At 36.1% G+C, this 27858-nt stretch overlaps 1 protein-coding gene across 5 annotated transcripts in view; it reads left to right on the top strand.

Annotated features, from left to right (window-relative positions):
- PSD3 (pleckstrin and Sec7 domain containing 3) overlaps positions 1-27858 on the top strand; it is a 727438-nt gene that overhangs the window by 506454 nt on the left and 193126 nt on the right. For 3 of the 5 annotated variants that reach the window (XM_042934671.1, XM_042934669.1, XM_042934674.1), the window contains one exon: positions 7758-7801. In XM_042934671.1, coding sequence (XP_042790605.1) covers positions 7758-7801 — 44 coding nt within the window. Of the gene's footprint in view, positions 1-5383; positions 5420-6038; positions 6072-7757; positions 7802-27858 lie in introns of all 5 variants that reach the window. The other 2 variants (XM_042934672.1, XM_042934673.1) reach the window with 1 other exon arrangement.

Raw genomic sequence — 27858 nt, 5'->3', positions numbered from 1 at the left:
TATTGCAGATTTAGAAAATGAAGACCAAGTAAATGCAATGATCTGTGTTAAAAAGACAAATTAATCACCCCCCAAACTTTAAGTTCTTAGAACCCAGGGGGATGGGCAAAATGCATAAGGGACATTAAGGAATCTACTCCTGAAATCATTGTTGCACTATATGCAACTTGGGTGTAAATTTAAAAAATAAATAAAAATTTTAAAAAATAAATAAATTCTTAGAACCTGAGATTGGATCTGTTTTCTTTCTATAAAATTTTTCTATGAAGAAAATACATACAGCATCAGATATTAGACACTGCATGTGTGAAAACATATTGCACGTTGTAAGTAGGAAGTAGAGTTAGTTGACTTTGTTAACTGACTAATTCTCCATTAGGTAAAGTTCAGTCAGGTTTAGTAACACATTTTGTCACCCTCACATAAGAAGCCCCTGAAGGCAGAATGTATTTATTTGAACCTAGCATAATGTCACTCTAGCCTATAGAATGTACTCAAAACTGTTCATTGTGTGATGAATTATACATATTAATTATACTTCAGATTCCCTTCCAATAACACAAGTGTCTTTAAATTAGTTTTCTAGTGTCTATTATGGGTTTTTACTGGCATGTCTACTCAATTGAGTCAGACAGTTGATGGTTAGATATTTCTGCCATTGCTGGCTGGGTTCATAAGTACACCACAACAGAAGGTTAAGTTAATTGTCCAAGACATAGATTTTGATTCTGTTTACATGATGACTGGACCCCCAAAAATTGATCTGACTATAGATGTGGAAAAAACCAAACTCAAAGCATGCTTCTGTCACCCTGAATGAGAACTAGAAATAAATGTTTATGACATTGCTTGTGAACATACGTTCTTTAAAGTAGTGTTCTTTAAACCTGGCTCCGTGAAAACTGGCTAGTGAATACAGGAACACAAGTATTTTAAAGGGAATCAATTTCAAGAAACTCATCTTTAGTACTCATCCTTAAAATGGATCTACCTATGAATGCTTTGTGGTCAAAGCTTCAGGCTGTTTATACTTTGTCATCTCTGCTTGACAGCTGCCTTCTGCCACTTAAAAAAAGGAGGAGAGGGAGGGCATAGCTCTCACTCATAATCTTATTTGGTGCATTACATAGGTGTGAAAACCTCCAGGAGTAGAGGGCGCAAACAAAAAGTCCATTTTAAGTACCAATTTTAGGGAAGCCTCTAATGGGGGCGGGGGTATAATGCAATTTTTCAATGTTATTTTAAGGCATAGAGAAGAAAAAAATTAAAGCACCATTGCTTTAACATATTTTAAGTTTTCCTAAACAATTTGAAATTGATTTGGTAACTAGTTGTATCATTGGTTTTTAAATAATGTCTTTTTTAAACACAGTCTTTCTTTGATAATAACATCCAGAGCAGTGCATATTTAATTTTATACTCAAAAATCATTTTGATCTGAATATCTGCATGAAGCATTACACTTACAAAAGATACCCATGGTGTTGATAGTGTCCTGATTCTTCCTGGGTACAAATTTTTCTGTGGTCACTGCCAGTCTCACTAAAGGAAATTGGAAGCTATCCAATTTATCCTTCGTACTTTTCATAATAATTGAAAGAACACATAGGAAAAAAAAATCTTTGGAGTTGAGAGATGATCGAACCAAAATACGTGAATATCATAGATTGCAAAATGTGCTGGGGCCGGGGTGAAGGGTGGTGGTGATAGAGGGAGAGGGAGGGAGAGAAAGAGGAAGAAACTCAGTGTTACATAACGTATGGTAATGGGGAAAACTTCACAGAACCATGCCTGGGTTGTCAGTGATGGTGCTAAGCCTTGAATAAAACTGCATTTTGTATCTCAATGAGAAATACTCAAAAGTTAGGAACAAAGACTTAAAAAGTAAATTTAGACCAAGATACCTTGATCTCTGTAATTTAAGCAATTTACTTTTGCTTTCTCATTCTTAAAATTTAATGAACTTTCAAATTTGAAGAATCATTCTGCTTTTGTTTAGTCTCAGTTTAGATATTTGATTGTTTGCTAGCTCCTGGGTTAAGTTGCAGGAATTTCACTTAGAGAAAAGATAGGTTTACTTGGAAAGCAGTGGTTTTTAACAAGGGGTTCATATCAGAGTCACAAGTAGAGCATTTGGAAATATTTATGTATTTTCTCAATCAGGAATCTGATTCAGTAGATCTGGGATGGAGCTCATTAATCAATATTTTTTAAAAAATTCCTGGACTTACTCTGGTGTGCACCCTTACACTTTCAGTTGAGACTGCTATGGTAAAAGAATATGTTTCACCTAGGGATTGACCCTGAAAATGTTTCTGAAAATCCATCTGTGTGTACGATCATTCTTTGTTCAGATATCTGTCTTCCATTTATACCTTTGTGTATTAGTTTTCCTAGGGCTGCTGTAACAAATTACCACAAACTTTGGTGTCTTAAAACAATAGAAATTTATCTTTTTATAATTTTGGAGTCCAGAAGTCTCAAGGTGTCAATATGGCTGCACTCCCTCAGGAGAGTCTACGAGACTCTCTTCCAGCTTCTTCCAGCTTATGACGGTTGCTGGCATTCCTTCACTTGTGTCTATATCACTCCCAATTTCTGTGTCCATCTTCACATTGCCTTCTCTTCTTCTATATTCCTTAAATCTTCCTCTGCCATGTTCTTCTATAGACACCACCCAACCCAGATACCCTCCCCATCTCATCTTTTTGCTATATGCAGAAATGTTTATAAAGTTAATCACATTTGAATCTTTTTGCCATATACAGAAATATTTACAGGTTCCAGGGATTAGCACCTGAACATCATTTGGGGGTACGATATTTAGTCCACCACAACTGGTTATCACCTCAAGCATATAATTTATATGGGCTGCTTTAACCCATTAAGGTTGATTTTTCCCTAACTATCAATTCATGTCCACAGGGATATAATAGCCTTTCATGACAGTGAAAGTTTGCCCACAAGCTTTGCTGTCTTGGAGCTAAGTCAAATAACCCTTCCCATAACTAGGGATAAATTATTTTCCTGAGCTGTAGACTACATCTCCAGTTTCAGCCATTTATATGGCAGATACCTTTAGTCATGAGTGGACTGAGACTATAGAATGAATGTGGCAAACCCATCATCTCACCAGCAAAGGCATTTCAAGAATGTGTCCTTTAAGTTCATCCTTTAAGAATAGAATATTACGGTGACCACCATTATTGAATGTATTGTAAGAGAGCCACAGCCTTATTACCTTTTCACATGGGCCTTGACAAGCCAGTTATTTACAATGTTGTAAACTTTGGTAGAATGTAGTTAGTTTTAGTTAGTTGATAAGAGAGAATGTAGCTAGCTGAATATAGTCAATTGATTTCTTTTTTTTTTTAATTTTTTTTTTTTTCAACATTTTTTATTTATTTTTGGGACAGAGAGAGACAGAGCATGAACGGGGGAGGGGCAGAGAGAGAGGGAGACACAGAATCGGAAACAGGCTCCAGGCTCCGAGCCATCAGCCCAGAGCCTGACGCGGGGCTCGAACTCACGGACCGCGAGATCGTGACCTGGCTGAAGTCGGACGCTTAACCGACTGCGCCACCCAGGCGCCCCTAGTCAATTGATTTCTGAGAGAAATGTGATTTCTGAGTCAGAGTTTGTGAAAAACAGCTAAAGGACCTTGAGAGAAATTAACATTGGACTTCATTTTTTTTAATCGATAAAAGGAAAAATTTGTTTTATGATCTCTAAGGCCCCTGTCAGCTGTGAAATTCCATTCTGTTGTTTGAGTGGAAATTAGAGAGTTTTAACGATTATTCCTGAAAATATTATTACTAAAAGGCTTTTTCCTATGCCATTAGCAGGCTGATATAAGATTGGCAGTAAATATGATTTAAACCTGGAGCTTTCTTGCTTGTATGATAGGAATATAATAGTATTTTTACATGAAACTGTTGATAGAAAAATTCTGGCAGTCCTAGGATTTGGACTTGGATATATTTTATATTACTGTAAGCTACCTCTCCTTGGACTATATATAGTGTAGTGTTTTCACACTCAAAAAATTATATATTTTCTACTGACACAGTTTACTAAGATGGAGAGTACATTTCCACTGTTAGGTCTTCATTCTCTAGTTCATTTTTACTGAGTTTGTAGTGCTTTGGAAACATCCAAGTGCATCTGACATATGGATCTAATGTTCACAAGAGTTTACATTGGCTTCAGATAAACCCTTAGGCTCACCCACATTTAAGGAGTAAGATGAGGAAGATATGAGTAATAGGGATTATCCAAAGAGGAGAAAATTCAAGAGACTGTATTGTGTCACAAAATAAGGAAGAAAACATTTGAGAGTATTCAGTGCTGCTAACAGGCAAAGTGATTCAGGAACACTAAAAAGTGGCCTTGAGTTTAATGTGAAGGAAGTTGGTGCATTTATTGTAATTCACTTTCAGTGGAAGAACAGCGATGAAAGCTAGATTGCCTGAGTTGGTTATATGAATTGTGGAAACTTCTCTCAGAAATTTGGCTTAAAAAGGGGCTGAGGAACAAAGGGTGGTAACTAAATTACGGAAGTGGGGTTTGGAGAGACTTGCACATGTTTCAAAGCTGATAGAAAGAAGCTAATAAAGGAGGAGATGTTACCGCAAGGGAACTGTCAGGACCAGTGATAGATGCCTAGCCTTGTAGGGACAGAATATCCCTTTAATTACCATCAGAAAGGCAAAAAAGGATAGATGCCAGTGCAGATACATTTTAAGGAAGATGGCAAAAAGTCAGGAGGCTATTGAATGAAGTCTCTCCTAAAGTTTGAGATGATGAATATTCAGTGGCATTAATTTGTGCTGTTGTTTAATTTTCTCTATTATTGCTGAATTAGTTATATACAAATAGGGGAGGCTTTAAAGCTCAGGAGGATTACACACTAGTGGCTACGTCTATACTACCCCCTCTTTAATACATACCCCAGCCTCACTGACTCCAGGGATAGTCCCAATCATTATACCTCATCTCGCCACATGTATTAGGGGAGGACAGGTGATCTAAACCACACCAATTACAATCTTTTCAAACTGAAGTTAGGAGAAAGAACTGTTATCTCTTGTTGAGAGTCATGAAAGATACACATGAGTGTTGCTTGTTGTAGACATGGTTTTTGTGTAGTAAAGAAACAAGGAGTGGAGATGTTTGAGGTGGAATGAGGAAAATACTTGAGAGTTAAATACCTTTGTCCCTGAGGCCAGCTCCATCCATGTCTTTTTATGGTCCTCCTCATGCTTAAGGTAGTTAGAGTTTTGGTATGTGTATTTTAAACTAAAGAAACCTTAACTAATACAGGGGATATAAATGTGGAGAAGTCAGAGTAGGATTGGTCAAGAGTTTCAATCTTTCTCTTTAGGTACAACAGAGAGGCAGTGGGACAAAGAACTTGAAGGTAATTAATAAAAACAAGATTTGTTGATGTGATAGAGCGTGGGGTCTAGGATACACAGGAACGAAAGGGATGACTGTGGAGCTAAAGATAAGGAGGAACCAAGGGAATTGAATTCTTTTTTTTCTTAAGTTTTATTTATTTTTAGAATGTTTATTTATTTATTTTGAGAGAGAGAGAGATAGAGAGTGCAAGCAGCAAAGGGGCAGAGAGGGTAAGAGAAAGAATACCAAGCAAGCTCCATGCTGTCAGCACAGAGCCTGACAAGGGGCTCTATTGCAGGACCCTGGGATCCTGACATGAACCAAAATCAAGGGTTGGACCTCAACTGACTGACCTATGTGCCCCAGAGGAATTCAGTTCTTAACTAAGCTAAGTAAATAAAAGGATAGGAAGTTGTGATGAAGGATATAGAAGTGTTTGATACATTTGCAAAGCATAATTTCCTTTTTTTGGTACAATAGTGTGCCATTATAAAGCACCAGAAAGATTCAAGAAAATCCCTTTGTAATTTTGCAATTGAAAAGGATAAGGATAGCATCTACCTTTTAGATTTGTCTATATAATATATATGTTATTAGCATTATATAGCATATGTTATATGCTATATAATATTTTCCAGATAATATATACACTGGGAGAAGACCACACTATGGTAAGTTTGTTGAATTTTTCAAGATACTTTATGATAGATTTTTGTTGCATGATATGCAGCTGAACAAGAATTTTCTATTTAAGAACTCGGTATCTCATTAAGCAAAATATTCTCATGGGCAAAAAATTTGAAAGAAAAACTTGTTCTAGGACAGAATTAAATGTATTAGAAAAGTTTTAGATGCTTGGATATCATTTTCAGCTATCTACCTTTATGAATAGATTTTTTTAATCTTTATTACATTGTTAAATTACTCTAGGTAGTATTGAGTGTGATAGTATATAAAGAACCTTTAATGATCTCTTTTCAGTTGCAGTTTCTCAACTCACCATTACTTGTGGGTTCAAAATGGCTAATGCGAGTAGTGAAATCCATTTAAAGGACATCTATCTATCAAGAGTCTCCTGAGGCTTGAGTTAGACATCTACTCTCTCTGCACTTCTAAATAAGTGCAACCTCATGAGACATTTTGCTAAACAATAGATTGTTGTAGTTCTTTAGTAAATTTGAGTTCTTCAAAAAGAATATCCAATTTACAGCATGGTCTTTGTACCTCAGTTTACCCCTTATTTTAATTTAATGTTCTATGAGTTTTTGCATTTGAGGACACATTTTACCACATCCTGGTAATGATGAAATGTCTCCTAGTTTTTATTAGCTTCATAATTATCCAGTAGTTAATTAAACTGACTGTTGTAGCTACTAGGCAGAACTCCCACAGAGTCTGTGAATACTGGCTAAGGGTATGTGTGTTAAATCTTAAGTAATATAAAACCTGTAACCTAAATATATTTGTACTGAATCTGCTGAATTGAATAGGTTCAAGTCCTTCTTTGAGGAAAAATGTTCTGACATCATTCTAATGTTATCCTGCACATTTCCTTTTCTTCAGTATAATTTGTTGTGGTGGCTTAGAAATCTGTGTTTTCTTTACAACATCTTACTCAAAATTAAGGAAATAGAGATGTGGAGTAGCATTTTCTAGGGTAGTTATCATGGTGGAACAACTTGATTACAAGGACCTTATATATAATGCCAGAGCTTGGAGAATCAGAGATGATCAGGCCAACTGTCATTATTATTACCCAGGCTCTAAGGAAGTTTTCTGTCTTTTCCTCTCCACCACCTCACACCAATGTAATACTAACTGTAAAGCACAATTATGAAGTTAGACTGCTAAAAACTGCTTAAGTCATTGGTATAAAAACTCTGAAATTATTCTAAGATGGTTTTCCATAATCTGGCTTTAGTCCTCCTCAAATGTATCTTGCTCGTTAAATTTTTATGAAAACAGTTTTACTTATTACATTAGTGAAAAAGGTATGCACACTTAAGTATCTAAACTAGTGAAACTACAAGACCATATTTTGAATAAGAAGAATAGAGTACATGGTCTAACTTTAATTATATCCTAATATTTACTAAAATGTCATACAGTGTTGTGTGTCTTATTTATAAAAGCCATTTTTTACTTTGTGAAAAATCTGTTTCACAAAATACTGCTTACCCTATGCTTGTTTGCCTCACCTGTGTATTCCTCATCTTTGTAGAACCAGCAGGGTGGCCAACAAAGGGCTTGGGAGTTGCTTGCTACTCAGTCAAGCCTTTTGGCTTTGGTCATTTGCTGGATTAAAAATATGGAACAGTACGAAAAGAATAATTCCGTCTTATTTTCTCTCTTTACAGGCTCTGTACAACTCAATTAAGAATGAGAAGCTTGAATGGGCAGTGTAAGTATGCTGGATGTCAGCATTTTAATAAATGAACTGTTTATTCTTTTTACTGTCTTTCCTTACACTTTAGATGTGATCCTAGAGGATAAAATATGCATGTCCAGTTTTCATTTTACACCAGTGTCTAACGTACTTTGTATAAAACCTAAGTAAACTCTGAGTATCCCATGTCTTTTTCTTGGTACCCAACATGCGCCTATTTTGCATTTAGTCTAGTTGCTATGCCTAGAGACAGTTATCTTCTTAATATATCCTTCTAAGAAAGAAAATCTGATAAAATCACATATATTCCACAATACAATACCAATGATTTTGGTACAGTCTGTTTGTTTTAATCCCTTCCTTCCTATCATCAATCCCATTTCCAATCACACTAATAATACCAAGATATTGATAAACTTGAGAAATGATGGATTAAATAAATCTACATTATTTTTGTAACTGCAGAATTTCCAAGAGTTTATACAATGCAAGTCTCCAAGAGGAATGAAATGTGCAATGTTTTCTGAACCTTTTTGACAGTATAATGTAGTGTTTCAAGATACATACTTTGGGAAATAAAATTATAGATAAATTACACCTAATTTAGGTGTAGATCAATACTGGTAGATCAATAATACCATAACTCTTCTGAATTTTCACTCATCAATGCAACAGTTAGGAATTTAACTTAAAAAACTTTTCTACTAAATTTTTAATTGTTGTCCAGAAATTAGGTCAAAATATGTTTTTTAATTAGAACTACATATGAAGTTTATTTTTTATTTTACCGATATTAAGTATTCATACCTATTTTTCTACCATGTGGCCTAGCATAGCAATCTGCAATGACCTTAGGTTTATAGAATCGTAACTTAGGGATAAATCTTATTCTTTCATCTGTACACTGGATAAAAGTAGTTTAGCAATTGATTATATATGTCTCACATATAATAAGCTAGAATGAATGAAAATGTACTACTTAAACTGTTTGCACTAATTGTAAGGTTATATGGTACTATTTGAAATTAGGGATTCAAAGTTTGATTTGAGACTAATATTTGCAAGTATATGTGATGGCATATGTTTCTCTATTTATATATGTCATGAGACTCAAAGACATTGTGTCATTTCAAGGAAAATTCATTAAAATAATAAGAATTCATGGTCTATGTTCCAAAGTGATCATTTTTGGATATATCTCTCATGAATGAAAGTGGGTTTCCTAGAAAAATTTCATAAATTATATGCTTAGTATCTTGCTGAAATATTAAAGGCGTATCTGGACCGATGCAGAATATCTCCTCTACAGAAAATTAATAAAAATGAAATGTAAGTATGTTCATACAGGGGAGAGATATTTGAAGATTCTTTTATAAGTTATTTTAAAAAACAAATAAATGTAGTCCTGAGGATCTGTTTTGTAAATCTAAATTTTTTATATATGAAAATTGTTATAGTATGTTTTTATTTATATTTATGTATAGTGACAATTTGGTGCAAGAAAAAAAATTATTTTAATTCCATTGTACTTAACTTTGTTTCTCAAGGTGACTTCCTGTGGAAAGTATACTGTTGCATCCAGAAGATGCTACAGTTAACATGTAGCATTGTGTTAGTTTCAGGTGTACAATATAGTGATTCAACAATTCTGTGCATTACTCAGTGCTTATCATGATAAGTGTACTCCTTAATCCACATCACTTGTTTCACCCACCTCCCCAGCTACCTCCCCTCTGGTAACCATCAGTTTGTTCTGTATAGTTCAGAGTCTATTTTTTGGTTTATCTCTTCATTCTTTGTTCATTTGTTTCATTTCTAAATTCCACATATGGCTAAAGCATATGGTATTTGACTTTCTCTCATCCAGCTTATTTCACTCAGCATTATACCCTCTAGATCCATTCATGTCATTGCAAGTGGAAGACTTCATTCATTTTTATGGCTGAATAATATATATACCACATCTTCTTTATTCATCTATCAGTGGACACTTGGGCTGCGTCCATAATTTGACTATTGTAAATAATGCTGCAATAAATAAAGGGCCACATATATCTTTTTGATTTAGTGTTTTTGTATTCTTTGGGTAAATACCCAGTAGTGGAACCTCCATACTGTTTTCCACAGTGGCTGTACCAGTTTACATTTCTCCAACAATGCATGTGGTTTCTTTTTTCTCCACATCCTCCTCAAAACTTGTTTTTTATTTTTTTGATCAAACTTGAGTATTTCATTTTAGCCATTCTGACAGGTGTGAGGTGATATCTTATTGTGATTTTGATTTGCATTTCCCTGATGATAAGAAAGAATCTTATCTCAGACCCTATCCATGGGCAGGCATGGGAATGAACCTAAGACCTGGACTCTTCTTGGCCCCCTTGTCAAAAGAGCGTTGTGTTCTGGAGCCCAGGTTCCAGAATTAGAGAGATTTGGGTTTGAATTCCAGCTCTTCTATGTACTAGCTGGGTCACTAGTCATATTAACCTTAGGCCTCAGTTTCTTCTTTTGTCTGATGAGTGATTATTGAACTTCATATAACCCTCAGGATGACACTGTGAAATGTTCTAAAACACTAAACATAAAGCAAATTATCCCTCGAATGGTAACTAATATTGTATCTTTTAAAGCTGTAATTTCTATTTTTCACTTACCTTTTTGTCTCTCTCTTGTTCATATGCTTTCATATCGACATGTATTCTTTATCACCCACAGTAGTATATCATATAATTAATGTTCTTCACCTATAAAGTGAAAAGATTGGATGAAATGATCAGAGCTTTCCTTTCCAGTTTTAATATTATGTGAATTTTCAAATTTTACTATTTATCCTTGTTTCTCAAGGTGACTTCCTGTTACTGCTAGATACTGCTGTATCTAGAAGATAAAAAACAAAAAGGGTTTATGGGTCAGTGTGTGATGTACTCTGAATTCTACAGGATATAAAGAACCATCTTATCCCCATCTTCTGAATAATTGAGTCCTGTTTTGATCATGAAGTACCTTTTAACAGCTACTAAAACTAATGTTTTTTTAGAACACACTTTAGAAAACCCTGCTGTATATCAATTTATGTGATTCTTCAGATCAAGAACTAAAGTATACACATAAGTATGTGCATGTATATAATTATATAGAACCACTGTGTTCACCCAGTTCTCCTGGTACCTCTCCAATCACACTTTCTCTCATTGTTTTCCTATTATCTATTAATGTTGGTACCTTACATGGATCAGCACTTAGAATTGTCTTCTTTCACTAAGTCCTTTTTTCAGCAATCTTATATTCATTTTTAAAACTTCACCTTACATGTCTGTAAAAATTTTTTCCAAGTATTTATACAGATCTGACCTCTTTTTCAATTCAACATTTTCACTTTCCTGCAGGACATTTCCATTCTACTTAACCCTTTTCATCTGTCTCTGAACTTTGTCATATATTCTCCATTTCTATTAACAACACCAGTATTTCCTTACTTACCTAGGTTTTGGCCTCTACATTAGCTTTGACTCTTTCCATGCTACCTCTTTCGCTACTGTGGAAATGGTTCCATACAGCACCTTTCTTCTCCATTCCTGCTGCTGCAGTCTGAATCAGGCATTCATACTTTTTCATCCTAACAGGTACATCCATCTCAAGCCTCTTTTTGCTCCTTTTACTTTACTGAAGCACTCCTCTGCTCTAAAACTTCATTTAGCCTCTTCACATTCTGCCAGTAATCTTTTTTCTCTCCAGTATTTGTCTTTATACAGCCTACATTTCAACTGTTACCACCATGTACAGATCCTTGTACTTGTCCCATGGCTCCCTGCCTTTTTGGTGATGTTCATGAAGTAACCTCTGCTTAGAATCTACATCTGTACCAATATTTTATGTACAAAGCCTGACATTCTTTATAGCTCAGCTCATAACCAGAAATAATCTCAGCCCTTAAACATCCATTTTACTTTATCTGATGATATCATCAGTTTCTACTACCCATTGTAGTTATTTGTAGGAATGTTCCATTAGAATGTAAACTTTTTAAGGAAATGATACATTTCTGGATTTGTCCATTTATATCCTCCTTTGTTGAACATACTACTTATAGGTAATGAAGTTCACATAAAAGGCTATATAGAAAGAGCAATAAAAACAGTGCAAGGAACTGCATTTCCTAAAAGATCAGCCTACAATTGTGTAGTTTAGACAGTGGTTAATAAGAAAGATGATGCCGCTACAAAATTTATAGGACAATGTTTACTTACATGGGAGGCATCTTAATGTTGATTTTAGAGGCTTAGAAGAAATCAGATTATACCATCATGGAATGCTATAACTGGAGAGACCTAAAGAGGTTTTAGACCTTTGGCTTTCTAACTGTATTTCATGGAGCCCTAGGGTTAGGAGCCTCCCTAGGAGATGTAAGGGGAAAGAGGGATGATAACAGGAACCCACTTCTAGTTTCCAGAAGCGTCATGTCTATTTTAAATGACCAAAGCAGCCCCACCTGTATTTTTTATTAATATATATTTGAAATACTGGTTAATATTATTTAGATGTATCTGTACTTAAAATTTTAAGTACCACTCCAGACCAACATTCTCATTTTGTACATGAGGAAAATAAAGTCAAGAAGCATTCACTAAGGGATCCAAAGTTACACACTGTAGTGACAAAGCCAGGATTTGTTAAAATGTTTCGTATGTTGCTGTGTAGGAAATGGCTATCTCAAAAGGGTAGTTTTATTGTGACTCCAGAGTGTTTTTCTTTTAACATAGACTGATTTAAATGAGCCACCTTTAGCTTATGAATGTAATTTATTGCCCTGCATTTAAGTTTTCTTTATCATTTTCTCTTTTGTTATCATTCTCCCTGAGTTTTTATTTGCTAACATTAGAGTCCTCCAGGAAGAAAAATTATAATTCCCTTATATTACTTACTTTTTAAATTTGCCTTGTATTCTAAAGAAAAGAGTGCTTGTCTTATTTTTAAATACTTTTTACCTTGAGGTAAAATTATTTTATTTCCATTAAAAAAAAGATAAATCACAGTAATTCATTTTACAATGAGTTATTCTGTTAAATAACTTTAGTATCTGGAAGCCCTAGTGATTTTATACAAATGAAGGTGTTAATCAGGATGTTGTGTCCTAATAGTAATGTAAACAAGGGAAAACTTTCATACTTAAATTATTTTGGATCAAGACATTTATATCATACTTTGATCTAAGAAGTTCAAAAGTAACTCCCTTTTAATTTTTTAAAATTATTTTTGAGTAATCTAAAAATCATTTTTTTAATCTTAATTCCAGTATAGTTGACATGTAGTGTTATATTAGTTTCAGGTATATGATACAGTGATTCAACAGTTCTATATCTTACTCAGTGCTCATCAAGATAAGTGTACTCTTAATCCCCTTCATTTATTTCACCCATCCCCTTAGCTACATTCCCTCTGGTAAACATTTGTTTGTTCTCTATAGTTAAGAGTCTGTCTGTTGGTTTGTCTCTCTCTTTTTTTTCCCCTTTGTTTATTTGTTTCATTTCTTATGTTCTACATATGAGTGAGATCATAGGATTTGTGTTTCTCTGACTTATTTCACTTAGCATTATACTCTCTAGATACATCCTGTTTCAAATAGCAAAATTTCTTTCTTTTTTATGGCTGAATAATATTCTCTTTTGTATACATGCCACATCTTTATCCATTCATCTTTCGGTGGATACTTGGGCTGCTTCCATAATTTGGCTATTGTAAATAATGCTCCAATAAACATAGGGATACACATATTTCTTTGAATTGGTGTTTTTGTATTTTAGGGGTAAATACCCAGTAGTACAATTATTGGATTATAGGGTAGTTCTATTTTTAATTTTTTGAGGAACCTCAGTACTGTTTTCCACAATAGCTATACTGGTCTGCATTCCCACCAACAGTGCATGAGGGTTCTTTTTCTCTGTATCCTCATCATTTGTTTCTTGTGTTTTTGATTTTAGCCATCTGACAAGTATGAGGTGATATTGTGGTTTTGATTTGCATCTCCCTGATGATGAGTGATATTGAGCATCTTTTCATGTGTCTGTGGGCCCTCTGAATGTCTTGTTTGGATAAATGTCTATTCACCTTTCTGTGCATTTTTAATTAGATTATTGGATTTTTGGGGTGTTGAGTTTTATAAATTCTTTGTATATTTTGGATTCTAACCCTTTATTGGAAAGGTCATTTGCAAATATCTTGCCCATTCAGTAGGTTGTCATTTAGTTTTCTTGGTTGTTTCTTTTGCTATGCAGAAGATTTTTATTTTGATGTAGTCCCAATGGTTTGTTTTTGCTTTTGTTTCTCTTGCCTCAGGAGACATATCTAAACAGATGTTACTACAGCCAAAGTCAGAGAAATTACTGCCTGTGCTCTCTTCTAGGATTTGTTACGGAGTCACATCTCATATTAGGTTCTTAATCTATTTTGAGTTTATTTTTCTATATGGTGTAAGAAAGTGGTCCACTTTCATTCTTTTACATGTTGCTGTCCAGTGTTCCCAACATCATTTGTTGAAGAGCCTGTCTTTCCCATCACACATTCTTTCCTGTTTTGTCAAAGATTAATTGATCATATAATTGTGGGTTTATTTCTTGGCTGTTTAGTCTGTTATATTGATCTGTGTTTTGATTTTGGTGTCAGTACCATACTATTTTGATTACTACAACTTTGTAACATAACGTGAAGTCAGAGATCGTGATGCCTCCAGTTTTGTTTTTGTTTTTCAAGGTTGCTTTTGCTCTCTAGAGTCTTTTGTAGTTCCATACAGATTTTAGGAATTGTTCTAGTTCTGTGAAAATTGCTGGTGGTATTTTGATAGGGATTGCATTAAATGTGTAGATTGCTTTGGGTAGTATAGATATTTTAACCTTATTTGTTCTTTCAATCTGTGAGCATGGAATGTCTTTTCATTTCTTTGTATCCTCTTAAATTTCTTTTATCAGTGTTTTATAGTTTTTAGAGTACAGGTCTTTCTCCTCTTTGGTTAGGGTTATTCCTAGGTATCTTATTATTTTTGGCTCAATTGTAAATGGAATTGATTCATTAATTTCTCTTTCTGCTACTTCATTTTTGATGCACAGAAATGCAACAGGTTTCTGTACATTGTGTATCCAGCAAATTTATTGAATTAGAATATAAATTCTGTAAATTTTTGGTGTAGTCTTTGGGGTTTTCTATCTGGGTATGATGTTATCTACAGATAGCAAAAGTTTGACTTCTTTCTTACCAATTTTGATGCTTTTTACTTCTTTTTGTTGCCTGATTACTGTGGTTAGGACTTTTCAGTAAGTTAAATAAAAACAGTGAGAGTGTACACCCTTGTCTTGTTCCTTACCTTAGGAGAAATGCTGTCAGTTTTTCCCCACTGAGGAGGATGTTGGCTGTAGGTTTTTCATATAATGCCTTAATGATGTTGTGTTATGTTGCCTCTAACCCTAATTTGCTTAGGGTTTTTATCATGAATTGATATACTTTGCCAAATGCTTTATCTGTAGATGTTGAAAGGTTCTTATTCTTTTTCTTATGATGTGATATGTTACATTCATTTGCCAATATTTAACCACCTTTCATACCAGGATTAAATCCCACTTGACAATGGTAAATGATATTTTTTTATGTATTGTCATTGGATGCAGTTTGCCAGTATTTGTTGAGGACTTTTTCATGCATGTTCTTCAGAGATATTGGCCTGTAGTTCACTTTTTTTGTTGTGTTTTTATCTGGTTTTGGTATTAGTTACTAAATGCTACCCTCATAGAATGAATATGGAAGTTTTCCTCCTTTCATGTTTGGTAGAATTCACCAGTGAAGCCATCTAATCCTGGACTTTTATTTATTGGGAGTTTTTTGATTACTGGTTTTAATTACATTGCTGGTAATAGATCTGTTAAAATTTTCTATGTATTCCTGCTTTAGTTCTGGTAGGTAGTATGTTTCTAGGAATGTATCCATTTCTTCTAGTTTGTCCAATGTGTTGACATATAGTTTTCCATAATACTCTCTTACAATTGTTTGTATTTCTTTGGTTTTGGTTGTTATTTCTCCTCTTTCCTTTCTTATTTTGTTTATTTGAGTCCTCACTCTTTTTCTCTCTCTTTTTTGCATGACTTTGGATAGATTTTTATCAATTCTTTGATCTTTCCAAAGAATCAGCTTATGGTTTCAGTGATCTGTTCTATTGTTTTTTGTTTTTTTTTTAGTTTCTGTATCATTTATTTATCCTCCAATATTTATTATTTCCTTCCTTCTGCTTCTTTGGGGTTTAGTTTGTTCTTTTTCTGGCTCCTTTAGGTGTAAGGCTAGGTTGCGTATTTGAGATTTTTCTTGCTTTTTGATATAGGACTGTATTCTTATGAACTTCCCTCTTAGGACTGCTTTTGCTGCATCCCAAAGATTTTGTACCATTATGTTTTGTATTTTCATTTTTCTCCGTATAATTTTTATTTCTTCTTTGATTTCTTGGTTGATCCATTCATTGTTTAATAGCATGTTATTTAATCTCCATGTATCTGTGCTTTCCAGATTTTTTCTTGTGGCTGATTTCTAGTGTCATAGCATTGTGATCATAAAAGATGATTGGTATGACTTCAATCTTTTTTAATTTCTTGAAGTGTGTTGTGTTGTTTTCTGGCTTAATATGTGGTCCATCTCAAGAATGTTACATGAATCCTTGAAAAGAATGTATACAGAATGGAATGTTCTGAATATATCTGTTAAATTCATCTGGTCCAGTGTGTCATTCAAAGCCACTGTTGCTTTATTTATTTTCTGTTTCTATGATCTGTCCATTGATGTAAGTGGGGTCCTAAACTCCCCTAATATTATATCAATTTTGATTTTTTTCCTTTTTGTTTGTTATTCACTATCTTACGTTTATAGGTGCTTTCATGATGGGTGCATAAATGTTTACAATTGTTATATCTTCTTGTTGGATTGTTCCCCTTATAGTTATGTAGTATCTTTCCTCATCTCTTGTTACAGTTTTTGTTTTAAAGTCTGTTTTGTCCTATATAAGTATTGCTTCACCAGCTTTCTTTTGACACCCATTTGCATGGTAAATGTTTCTCCATCCCTTCACTTTCAATCTGCAGGTGTCTTTAGGTCTGAAATGAGTCTCTTGTAGGCAGCATATAAATGGGTCAAGTATTTTTATCCATTCCACCACCCTTTATCTTTTGATTGGAGTGGTTAGTCCATTTACATTCAGAGTAATTCTTGATGTGTATTTATTGCCATTTTGTTACTTGATTTATGGTTGCCTTCTACTTCTCTGACCTTTCTTCTCTGGCTCTCTTTTATGATTTTCTGGCTTTAATGTGATGTACTTGGATTTCTTTCTTTTTATTTTTTGCATATCTCTTAATGGTTTTTGATTTGTGGTTAACATGAGGTTTGTATACAATATCTGCATATAGCAGTCTATATTAAGCTGACGATCACTTAAGTTTGAATCCATTCTTTACTCCCTCCACCATGTTTTACATATATAGTGTCATACTCTACATCCTTTCGAGTTCCTTGACTGACTTTTACAGATATCCTCATTTTTACTGCTTTTGCGCTCTCTACTTTTTTCTTACTTATGATCTTTCCTTTCCAATCACAGAGTCCTCTTTACCATTTCCTGTAGGACTGGTTTAGTGGTCATGAACTCTTTCACCTTTTGTTTGTCTGGGAAACTTTTTGTTTCTCCCTCTATTCTGAATGACAGCCTAGCTGGAAAGAGTATTCCTGGCTACAGATTTACCCTTTGACTATATCATGCCACTCCCTTCTGCTCTGCCAAATTTTTGCTGAAAAACCTGCTCATAGCCTTATGGGGTTTCCCTTTTCTGTAACTGTTTTCTTTTACCTTGTTACTTTTAAAATTCTCTCTTTATCACTACTTTTTGCCCTTTTATTACTATGTGTCTTGGAGTGGACCTCCTTGGGTTGATTTTGTTGAGGGATCTCTGTTCCTCCTGGATCTTGATATGTTCCTTCCCTAGATTAAGGAAGTTTCCAGCTATTATTCCATGAAATAAATTTTCTGCCCCCTTATCTATCTCTTCTTCTTCTGGGATCCATATAATGAGAATGTTATTACACCTGATGAAGTCAGAGTTCCCTAAATCTCTTCTCATTTTGCATAGTTTTTTCTCTCATTTGTTCAGCATGATAACTTTCCATTACTCTGTTCTCCAAGTTGCTAATTCATTCCTCTGATTTGTCTAGCCTTTTTATTCCATCTAATGTTTTTTTTTAATTCCATTTGCTGTGTTCATCTCTAATGTTTTCTTTTTTTCCATCTCTTTTATAAGGGTCTCACTGATGTCCTCCACTCTTTTCAAGCCCAATGAGTTTATGATCATTAAATTTTATATTCAGCATATTACTTAAATCCATTTTGCTTAGGTCTCTTGCTGTAGTTTTGTCTTCTTCTTTCATTTGGGACATATGCCTCTGTCTCCTCATTTTGCCCAACTCTGTGTTTGTTTCTGTGTGTTAGGAAAGTCAGCTACATCTCCTGCTCTTAGAGGTAATGGCCTTGTGAAGAAGAAGGCCTGTATGTCCTGATATGCAGCAACCCCACCCCTGTTCAACAGAACCTGACACTTCAGAAGTGTCTCCTATGTGTTTTGTGCATAATGCTCTTATGTCTTGCCTGCTTTTTCCTTGAGTCCAGTCATCTGCAATGGCTATCTTTGACTGTTGTGGAAAGTGTTTGATCCCTCTCTGGCTGCCTTAGCCTTGAGTTGAGTCAGACCAAGCATTTCTCAGAGATGCAGTAGCACCAAACTGCAGTGCACTTACCTTGTGTTTTGTGTAATGAGAAGGTTTCATTAGTAGGTGGGGCCTGAAATCAGACCACATATCTATTTGCAACCCACTGCCAGGGCTGCTGTCTGACTGATCTTCCCCTCACCCCAGGGAAGGAGTCACTTTGGAGTGGCACTGGCCTCTGTCAGAGCTGCCTGCATATTGCCAGTAGCTTTGGATGGGTTATGGCCAAGGGTATATTGGAAGAGGACATCATGCTGCTGCTGAGAGTGGCTGATAGGTGGCATGCAGCTTTAGCATAGTGTGCACTGGTCTGCTTTCAAAATGAGATCTGTCACCAAGGCTGTGGGAACTGGGTAGCCTGGACAAATCTGCACAGCACCTTGGGTGGACACACAATTTTAACAAGGTGTACACTGGTCTTCCATTGGGCCACCTCTGACACTGCCAGGACCAAGGCCCCACAAAGTGGTTGGGTTGGGAGATACAGTATTGGCAAGGTTAGTGCCAGTCTTCTGAGCAAGTTGACTCACAGCTCTAAGACTTAGGCAAATGTGACTGGAAGGGGTGGATTTTTAGAAGTGTAAGCAGTGGTGTTTGGTGTAAGCAAGTTAAGTAGTGAATGCAGGCATTGTGTTGATTCCCACAGGTGGCTGTGTGTTTCTGCTGAGGGGCAAGGGAAGGAGATGGTACCTGCCAACTCCTTTGTTTCTGGAGTAGTCTCTTCACGATCTCTATCCCTCTTGGACATGCTCTGAGATTAGTAAATAACTCTTCCTCACATATGCGCCCCAGATGTTTTTCAAACTGGTAGTTTTAGATGTATCTCCATGGGATGTTCTTTGTACCATCTCTTTTGGGGGGATCAACTTCTTCTCGCCCTTGGGGCTCTCCCAGAGTCAAGCCCACTGATTTTTAAAATTCTAGGCTTTAAGTACAGCTGGTTGTGAGAACTCACAAAATTTGGCCCATCTCCTTTCAAAGCCAAATGTTATGGTGATTCATTTTCCCTATGTGACCTCCCTGGTGTGATAGTCTATTCCTCCCCATTTTCTGCTCCATGTCTTTTTCCCCACCTTGGAGGCTGGAGTCTGCTTAGCCCTCTACCACATCTCTGCTTCTCCAACCTTCTTCGATGTGGCCTGTTCTGTACATTTAGTTGTGGATTTTGTTCTGTCAGTCTTTGGGTCATTTTCTGGGTTATTTACACTGAATGTGACTATTATCTAGTCCTATCCATGGGATGAGGTGAGCTTAGGGACCTTCTACTCTGCCATCTTTCCAGCCTCAATCTAGTAATTCTCTTTTTAAACTTCCAAATAGCCACCTGTAGGTTTATAATAATTACTAATGAGAAAACTAAGCCAGAGAAGTTGCTATAGGTTGGGCAGTATTTGTAGATACTGAAAATATATTTAATATGTTAAAAAATTGTATCAGAAAAGAGTTGGGGAGGTTGGCATTAGGAGTTATTGGTAGAGAAAGAAATAATCATGGAAAAATTAATAAAACTATTTGCGCAAGACCTTGCACTATAAGGAGAGATTAAAACTCAATTCTCTATTTTGGGTATTTATACTATTAAACATTTTCTAGATATGTATTGTGCCTCATTGAAATAATAGCACAGAATACAATAAGAATATTAACATCCTTACCATCATTGCTGTTAAATGATTGCTTTCCTTATATTCCTAATATGGGGAATGTTGTGTCATGTTTTTGGTAAAACATTCTAATGTTAAGATTAGATGGAATTGACAAATTTAGAAGGTAATCTATATGAATATTAAGTAAGGGTAAATCTATATATATATAGATGGGTATGTAAAGAATATTATTCATTTGATTTTTCTGATTTAAATTCAGTGAAAGTATATTGCATATAAGAAAAGAGGATAAAATAGAAATAACAGTTATGAAAAAGTGATTATTAATTTGAAAGGAGATTTTTTTGAGCTGAAGAATTAATATCACTTAAAATATGTTGGGGCACCTGGGTGGCTCAGTTGATCTTGATTTCAGCTCCGGTCATGATCTCACAGTTCCCTGGGATTGAGGCCCACCGCCCCCCCCCCCGGCCCCGCCGCCCATCGGGCTCTGTGCTGACCCCATGGAGCCTGCTTGGGATTCTCTCTCTCTCTCTCTGCCTCTTTCTCTGTGTGTGTGTGTGTGTGTGTGTGTGTGTACATATATATATATATATATGTACACACACACACATATATACTTATATACTTATATATATAAGTTTATTCACTTTGAGATATATACATATATATCTCAAAGTGAATAAACTTAAAAAAATTTGCTAGCTAAAAATGATCTTGAATGTGGATCCATCTCCCAGATTTTGGTGTTTAAAGGAGGAAAGAGTTCAGGATACAGAATTAGGGAAGATTCTCTCACATAGCTCTCTGAAGTATAATTTAGTAAGAATCTGAAACAAAGCTCACACTTAATGTTTAATCTGTAAGTACCTATTTTTCTCAGCCATTTCAAGTATGCTGAACTCAGGTATATAGGATACTGGAAGAATTTGCCATCCAATTCTTAGCTTTAAAGGGCAAGTTAAAAACAAAATGTCAAAAGAAATAAATGCTTCATAGAAAAGTCTGCTTTCTGTGTAAGCAACATGTCTCTCACTGCTGAGATTGAGGTGGATACTTAGAATATTTAAGGATTTATTGTCGTACAATTTTAATATCCATAAAGATAATGACAAAAGTGATATAACTTATAAGTATTGTTATCTTTGCTTTAATTATCTTTAACTTCAGAATATGTTAAGCAGACAAGTTGGTGAGCAGATGGCATATGATTATATCTTAGTCTCCTTGTCTCAAAGCAATTTTAGAATCACTGAGGTACAAAGAATTATTGAGGCTGAAATGTAAGGAAATTATTTTTTCTTTTTTCTTTATTTATTTATTTTAATTTGAGAGAGAATGCAAGCAGGGGAGAAGGGCAGAAGGAAGAGGGACAGAGAAAAAGAGAGAATCTTAAGCAGATTCCATGCTCAGCATGAAGCCTGATGCAGAGCTCGATCCCACAACCCTGGGATCATGACCTGAGCCAAAATCAAGAACTGGACACTCAACCAACTGAGCCATCCAGGCATCCCAGGAAATTGTTTTTCTAGTGTGCTGATGATTTAGAATTGTATGTCATCTATATTAATTGCTAAACTTTAGATTTTTGTTAATGACAAAAGAGGAAAACCTACATAATTTCAAAATGAAGCATATTCATGCAATGGCTATATAGTGCCTTAAATGTTTTGACAGTAGATGTATAGACTTCATTAAGCATTTTGTATGTGTACATTTCAATATACATGTATACATACATTTTCAGGGATGAGGACATTTTAGATAGATTATGATACTAAAAGAAGTTATTTTAAGTTGCCCATTAAAAATATCTTATTTGATCTTTTGGGAAACATCTGATTTGACCCCATTGTACTTCCAACAACTTTTTAAAAACCACCTTAATCACTTATAATTTTTTCTTAATTTGAAAATCATGCTACAGTCATTGTACATATAGTCAGCTCCTTTGTTTCAGAAAGCCAGGTTGCCAGCCTGCATCTTCCTCACATCTGTGGCAACCTTCTTACTGGTGTTGAGCTAAGATGGAGCTGGAGCTTGACATTTTTAATAGAAATGTCTTCTCTTTTGTATAGTTCAGATGCCCTTGTCAGAATAAGATATTTTTGTAAAATAAAATATACTTCCTGGTGTCATCAAAATTTTTAAATTTACATACTTTTTAAATTTTATGCTGTTGGTAAATAACAAAGACAAATTCATCTTAAACTCATTCTGCCTTGCGCCATAATACAATCTGGTATCATAGAAATTTCATGACAAGTCAGCAGATTTTTTAAATAAGTTTATTCTTTATTTTCCAATAATTACCTAATCCCAATATTAAGATCATACTCAACTTAGTGTTCTACTACTTGCACTCAACTACTATGTTCATTTAAAAAAAGTTTTTTTAATGTTTATTTATTTTTGAGAGAGACAGAGACAGAGTCTGAGTGGGGGAGGGACAGAGAGAAAGGGAGAATTCGGAGCAGGCTCCAGGCCCTGAGCAAGCAGTCAGCATAGAGCCTGACATGGGGCTCGAACCCACAAACTGTTGAGATCCTGACCTGAGCTGAAGTTGGACTCCCAAGCAACGGAGCCACCGAGGCGCCCCTACTGTGTTAATTTTTTAAAACAGATATGCTGATGTGTAAGTTATATACCATAAAATACACCTGTTTAATTGCCCAATTTCATGGGGGTTTTTTGTATATTTATAGAGTTGTATAACAATCATCAGAATTCATTACCCCATTGTTACCACTTCAGAAAGATTCCTTGTACATGTCATTTAGTATATTTGATATGAACTCTTCCCTCCTCTTTGGTCCTACACTGTTTTGTGCACAGCTCTATTGAGATTTATAATACAGTACTTTATTTTATAAAAAGTTTATTGCCCATTATTTTCCCTGCTGGACTATGAGTCCTCCAAATGTTTTTAATCATTTTGATATCCCCATTGCCTGGTACACTGCCCAACAACTGAAGGCTCCTTCTAATCATTACTGAGCTGATACTTGGAGGCAGGCAGGGGCTTGGTCTCTTGCTGTCTACCATGCTCCATAGGCATCCTTGTGGATTATGCAGTGACTTTCAATTTTTTTTTTTTTAATCAAGGAGGCCTCTGAGGAGGACTGTTACTTACCCTGGGTTCTGTCCATGTGAAGTTCATCTGTTTGAACCTTGGTCTTTCACTGAGATGGTAATATCATCTCAGTTACCAGACTGTGGGGGGTAGTGTTAAGAAATTAAGTTATGATGATGTTCATGGTAATAATGTTTGGATGTTCAGGGTGGTTTGGTATCTGATTTATACCCACTCTCATCTTTAATATTCTGGCTAAAGGAGCATGTACGCGGAACAGTATTCCAATGAAGTAAAGCAACCACTCTGTAACCTAAAGTGCAAGGCACCCTCAGAAAGTTAGATTGAAGAATGATTAGAATCTGAGTGACTGCCAAGCTTGCTGAGCTCAGCCCACCTAACTTGAATATGGACTGAGAAACCAGAACTAAGGGAGCATAGGCAAGCCTGACCCATTGCGTTTGCTATGCAGTGAGGCAGAAGGGAGAAATGATCTGCTTGATACTAGAAGGGACTGAAGAGGTCACGTGATGTTAACAGTTCAAAGGAACAGGCTCACTAAAGATTGAGATCAAATAGTAAAACTATAGAAGACTTACCTTCCCCCCACTTTCCCACTGTATTACTAAAGGCCTGTTTTGATAGAGAGAGACCCAAGTGCGAATGGGGGGGAGGCAGAGAGAGAGGGAGCCACAGAATGCTATGCAGGCTCCAGGCTCCGAGCTGTCAGCACAGAGCCCGATGCGGGACTCGAACTCACCAAGTGTGAAATCATGACCAGAGCCGAAGTTGGACGCTTAACCAACTGAGCCACCCAGTTGCCCCTTCTAAAGGCCTGTTTATAGCAGTTCCTTTTACCCAATATATTATTTCTGACTATCAAGAGAAAATTACAGAGCATACTAAGAGTAATAAACATGATTTGGAGAGACAGAGCGAGCATCGGAACCAGACTTAGATATTGGAGGCGTTTTGAATTATCAGACCAGGGATTTAGCAAAACTTATGATTAAAAATGCTAAAGTTGCCAATGAATATAAGACTGCATGCAAGAACAGATGGACAATGTAAGGAGACAAATGGAAGTCCTAAGATTCCAAAAGAGATGCTAGAGATCAAAAACACTGTAATAGAAATGAAGAATGCTTCTGATGGGCTCATTAGTAAACTGGATATATCTGAGAAAAGAATCTCTGAGCTTAAGAATTTGTCAATAGGGGTGCCTGGGTGCCTCAGTCACTTAAGCATCTGACTCTTGATGTGGGCTCAGGTCATGATCTCACAGTTTGTGAGATTGAGCCGCACATCAGGCTCTGCGCTACTTGGGATTTTTTCTCTCCTTTCTCTCTGCCTCTCCTGTGAACTCACTCTTTCCCTATCTCTCAAAATAAGTAAACTTTAAAAAAAAGAATGTTAATAGACTCTTAAAAAATGGAAAAGGAAAGAGAGAAAACATTGTGCGGGGGGTGGGGTGGGGGCATGGGAAGGGAACAGAATATCAAGAACTGTAGGACAACTATAAAAGGTATAACATACATATAATGAGAATACCAGAAACAGAAGGAAGAAAGCAACAAAGGAAGTATTTGAAGTAACAATGACTGAGAATTTCCCCCAAGTTAATATCAGACACCACAGATTCAGGAAACTCGGAGAACACCAAGCAAAATAAAAACTATAGGTGTGGAAAGAGTCATAAAATACCTAGGAATAAACCTAACCGAAGATGTAAAAGATCTATATGCTGAAAACTATAGAAAGCTTATGAAGGAAATTGAAGAAGATACAAAGAAATGGAAAAATATTCCGTGCTCATGGATTGGAAGAATAAATATTGTTAAAATGTCAATACTACCCAAAGCAATCTACACATTCAATGCAGTTCCAATCAAAATTGCACCAGCATTCTTCTCGAAGCTAGAACAAGAATCCTAAAATTTGTATGGAACCACAAAAGACCCCGAATAGCCAAAGTAAGAAAACCAAAGTAGGAGATATCACAATCCCAGACTATAACCTCTACTACAAAGCTATAATCATCAAGACAGTATGATATTGGCACAAAAACAGACACATAGACCAATCAAATAGAGACTCCAGAATTGGACTCACAATGTATGGCCAACTAATCTTTGACAAAGCAGGAAAGAATATCCAATGGAAAAAAAAACAGTTTCTTTAACAAATGGTGCTGGGAGAACTGCACAGCAACATGCAGAAGAATGAAACTAGACCACTTTCTTACACCATTCACAAAAACAAACTCAAAATGGATAAAGGACCAGAATGTGAGACAGGAAACCCTCAAAACCCTAGAGGAGAAAGCAGGAAAAAATCTCTCTGACCTCAGACACAGCAATTTTTTACTCGACACATCTCCAAAGGCAAGGGAATTAAAAGCAAAACTGAACTATTGGGACCTCATGAAGGTAAAAAGCTTCTGCACTGCAAAGGAAACAATCAACAAAACTAACAGGCAACTGATGGAATGGGAAAAGATATTTGCAAATGACATCTCGGATAAAGAGCTAGTATCCAAAATCTATAAAGAACTCACCAAACTCCACACCAGAGAAACAAATAATCCAGTGAAAAAATGGGCAGAAGACATGAACAGACACTTTTCCAAAGAAGACATCCAGATGGCCAACAGGCACATTAAAAGATGCCCAATGTCACTCCTCATCAGGGAAATACAAATCAAAAGCACACTGACATACCACCTCACACTGGTCAGAGTGACTAAAATGACCAAATCAGGAGACTATAGATGCTGGCAAGGATGTGGAGAAACGGGAACCCTCTTGCACTGTTGGTGGGAATGCAAATTGGTGCAGCCACCCCAGAAAACAGAGTGGAGGTTCCTTAAAAAATTAAAAATAGATCTACCCTATGACCCAGCAATAGCACTGCTAGGAATTTACCTAAGGGATACAGGAGTGCTGATGCATAAGGGCACTTGTACCCCAATGTTTATAGCAGCACTTTCAACAATAGCCAAATTATGGAAAGAGCCTAAATGTCCATCAACTAATGAATGGTTAAAGAAGATGTGGTTTATATATATAATGGAATACTGCTTGGCAATGAGAAAGAATGAAATCTGGCCTTTGTAGCAATGTGGATAGAACTGGAAATTAATATGCTAAGTGAGATAAGTCAGGTAGAGAAAGACGGATACTATATGTTTTCACTCATGTGGATCCTGAAAAACTTAAAAGAAGACCATGGGGGAGAAGAAGGGGGGGGGGAGTTACAGAGAGGGAAGGAGGCAAACCGTAAGAGACTTTTTTAAAATTTTTTTTAATGTTTATTTATTTTTGACAGAGAGAGACAGAGCATGAGCGGGGGAGGGGCAGAGAGAGAGGGAAACACAGAATCCAAAGCAGGCTCCAGGCTCTGAGCTGTTCAGCACAGAGCCCGACACAGGGCTCGAACTCACAGACTGCGAGATCATGACCTGAGCCGAAGTCAGACGCTCAACCGACTGAGCCACCCAGGGGCCCCCATAAGAGACTTTTAAATACTGAGAACAAACTGAGGGTTGATGGGGGGTGGGGGAGAGGGGAAAGTGGGTGATGGGCATTGAGGAGGGCACCTGTTGGGATGAGCACTGGATGTTGTATGGAAACCAATTTGACAATAAATTATATTTAATGTATATTAAAAAAAACTACAGGTGTGGAAAAAAATTACACCAAGTCATAACATATAAAAATTTCAGAAAATCAAAGCTAAAGAAAAAATCTCATGGGGCACCTGGGTGGCTCAGTCAGTTATGCCTCCAACTTCAATTCAGGTCATGATCTCATGGTTCCTGAGTTCGAGCCCCACGTTGGACTCTGTGCTGACAGCTCAGAGCCTGGAACCTGCTTCTGATTTCTGTTTCTCCCTCTGTCTCTGACTCCCCCCCCCCCCACTCACACTCAGTCTCTCTCAAAAATAAATAAACATTAAAAAAATTTTTTTTAATCTTGAAAGAATACATAGGGGTAAAAAACACCTTATCTATAGAGGAACAAAGATGAGAATTATACCTGACTTCTCAGAAACAATAAAACAAGAAAAGTGTGTGGTGAAATATTTAAAGTTTTGAGAGGAAAAACTCACTAACCTAAAATTCTGTAGCCTACAAACTTATCCTTCAGAAGTGAAGGGGAAACATCATCAAGGTAGCAACATAGGTTATTCCTGACTTCCATTCCCTGTCACAAGAATAATTACCAGCATTTCATGGACAAGAGATTTCTGAGAGAATTCTAAACTTGAGAGTGAGGCTGAAGCATCCCCCCTGAACCACAAAGACCAAGACAGACGGCATTAGAAGGGTAAGAGGAACAGCTATACACTAAACACATTACCTTTCCCCAGGCAGGTGTAGTACCGCATTGAGAGGTCTCTCCTTAGGCTATAGTCCCTACAGTGGGATGAAAGAGCTCAGATGTAACATCTAGCAACCCCCAGCATTGTGGATCACTTTGTGGGAACCCCTACTCTGGTTTTTCACCATGGGGATAACAGGGGAATTTACAGGGCTTAACTACTGGGAATCTGATTGAGACAGAAAAAGGAGTCAGATTTCTAAGAACCAACACTTTGGGCTTAGCAGACTG

Source organism: Panthera leo, chromosome B1 (genome assembly GCF_018350215.1).
Source record: "Panthera leo isolate Ple1 chromosome B1, P.leo_Ple1_pat1.1, whole genome shotgun sequence".
In the NCBI taxonomy this organism is placed as follows: Eukaryota; Metazoa; Chordata; class Mammalia; order Carnivora; family Felidae; genus Panthera; species Panthera leo.
Note: the sequence above shows the minus strand (reverse complement) of the source record. Positions and strands in the feature narration are given on the sequence as shown.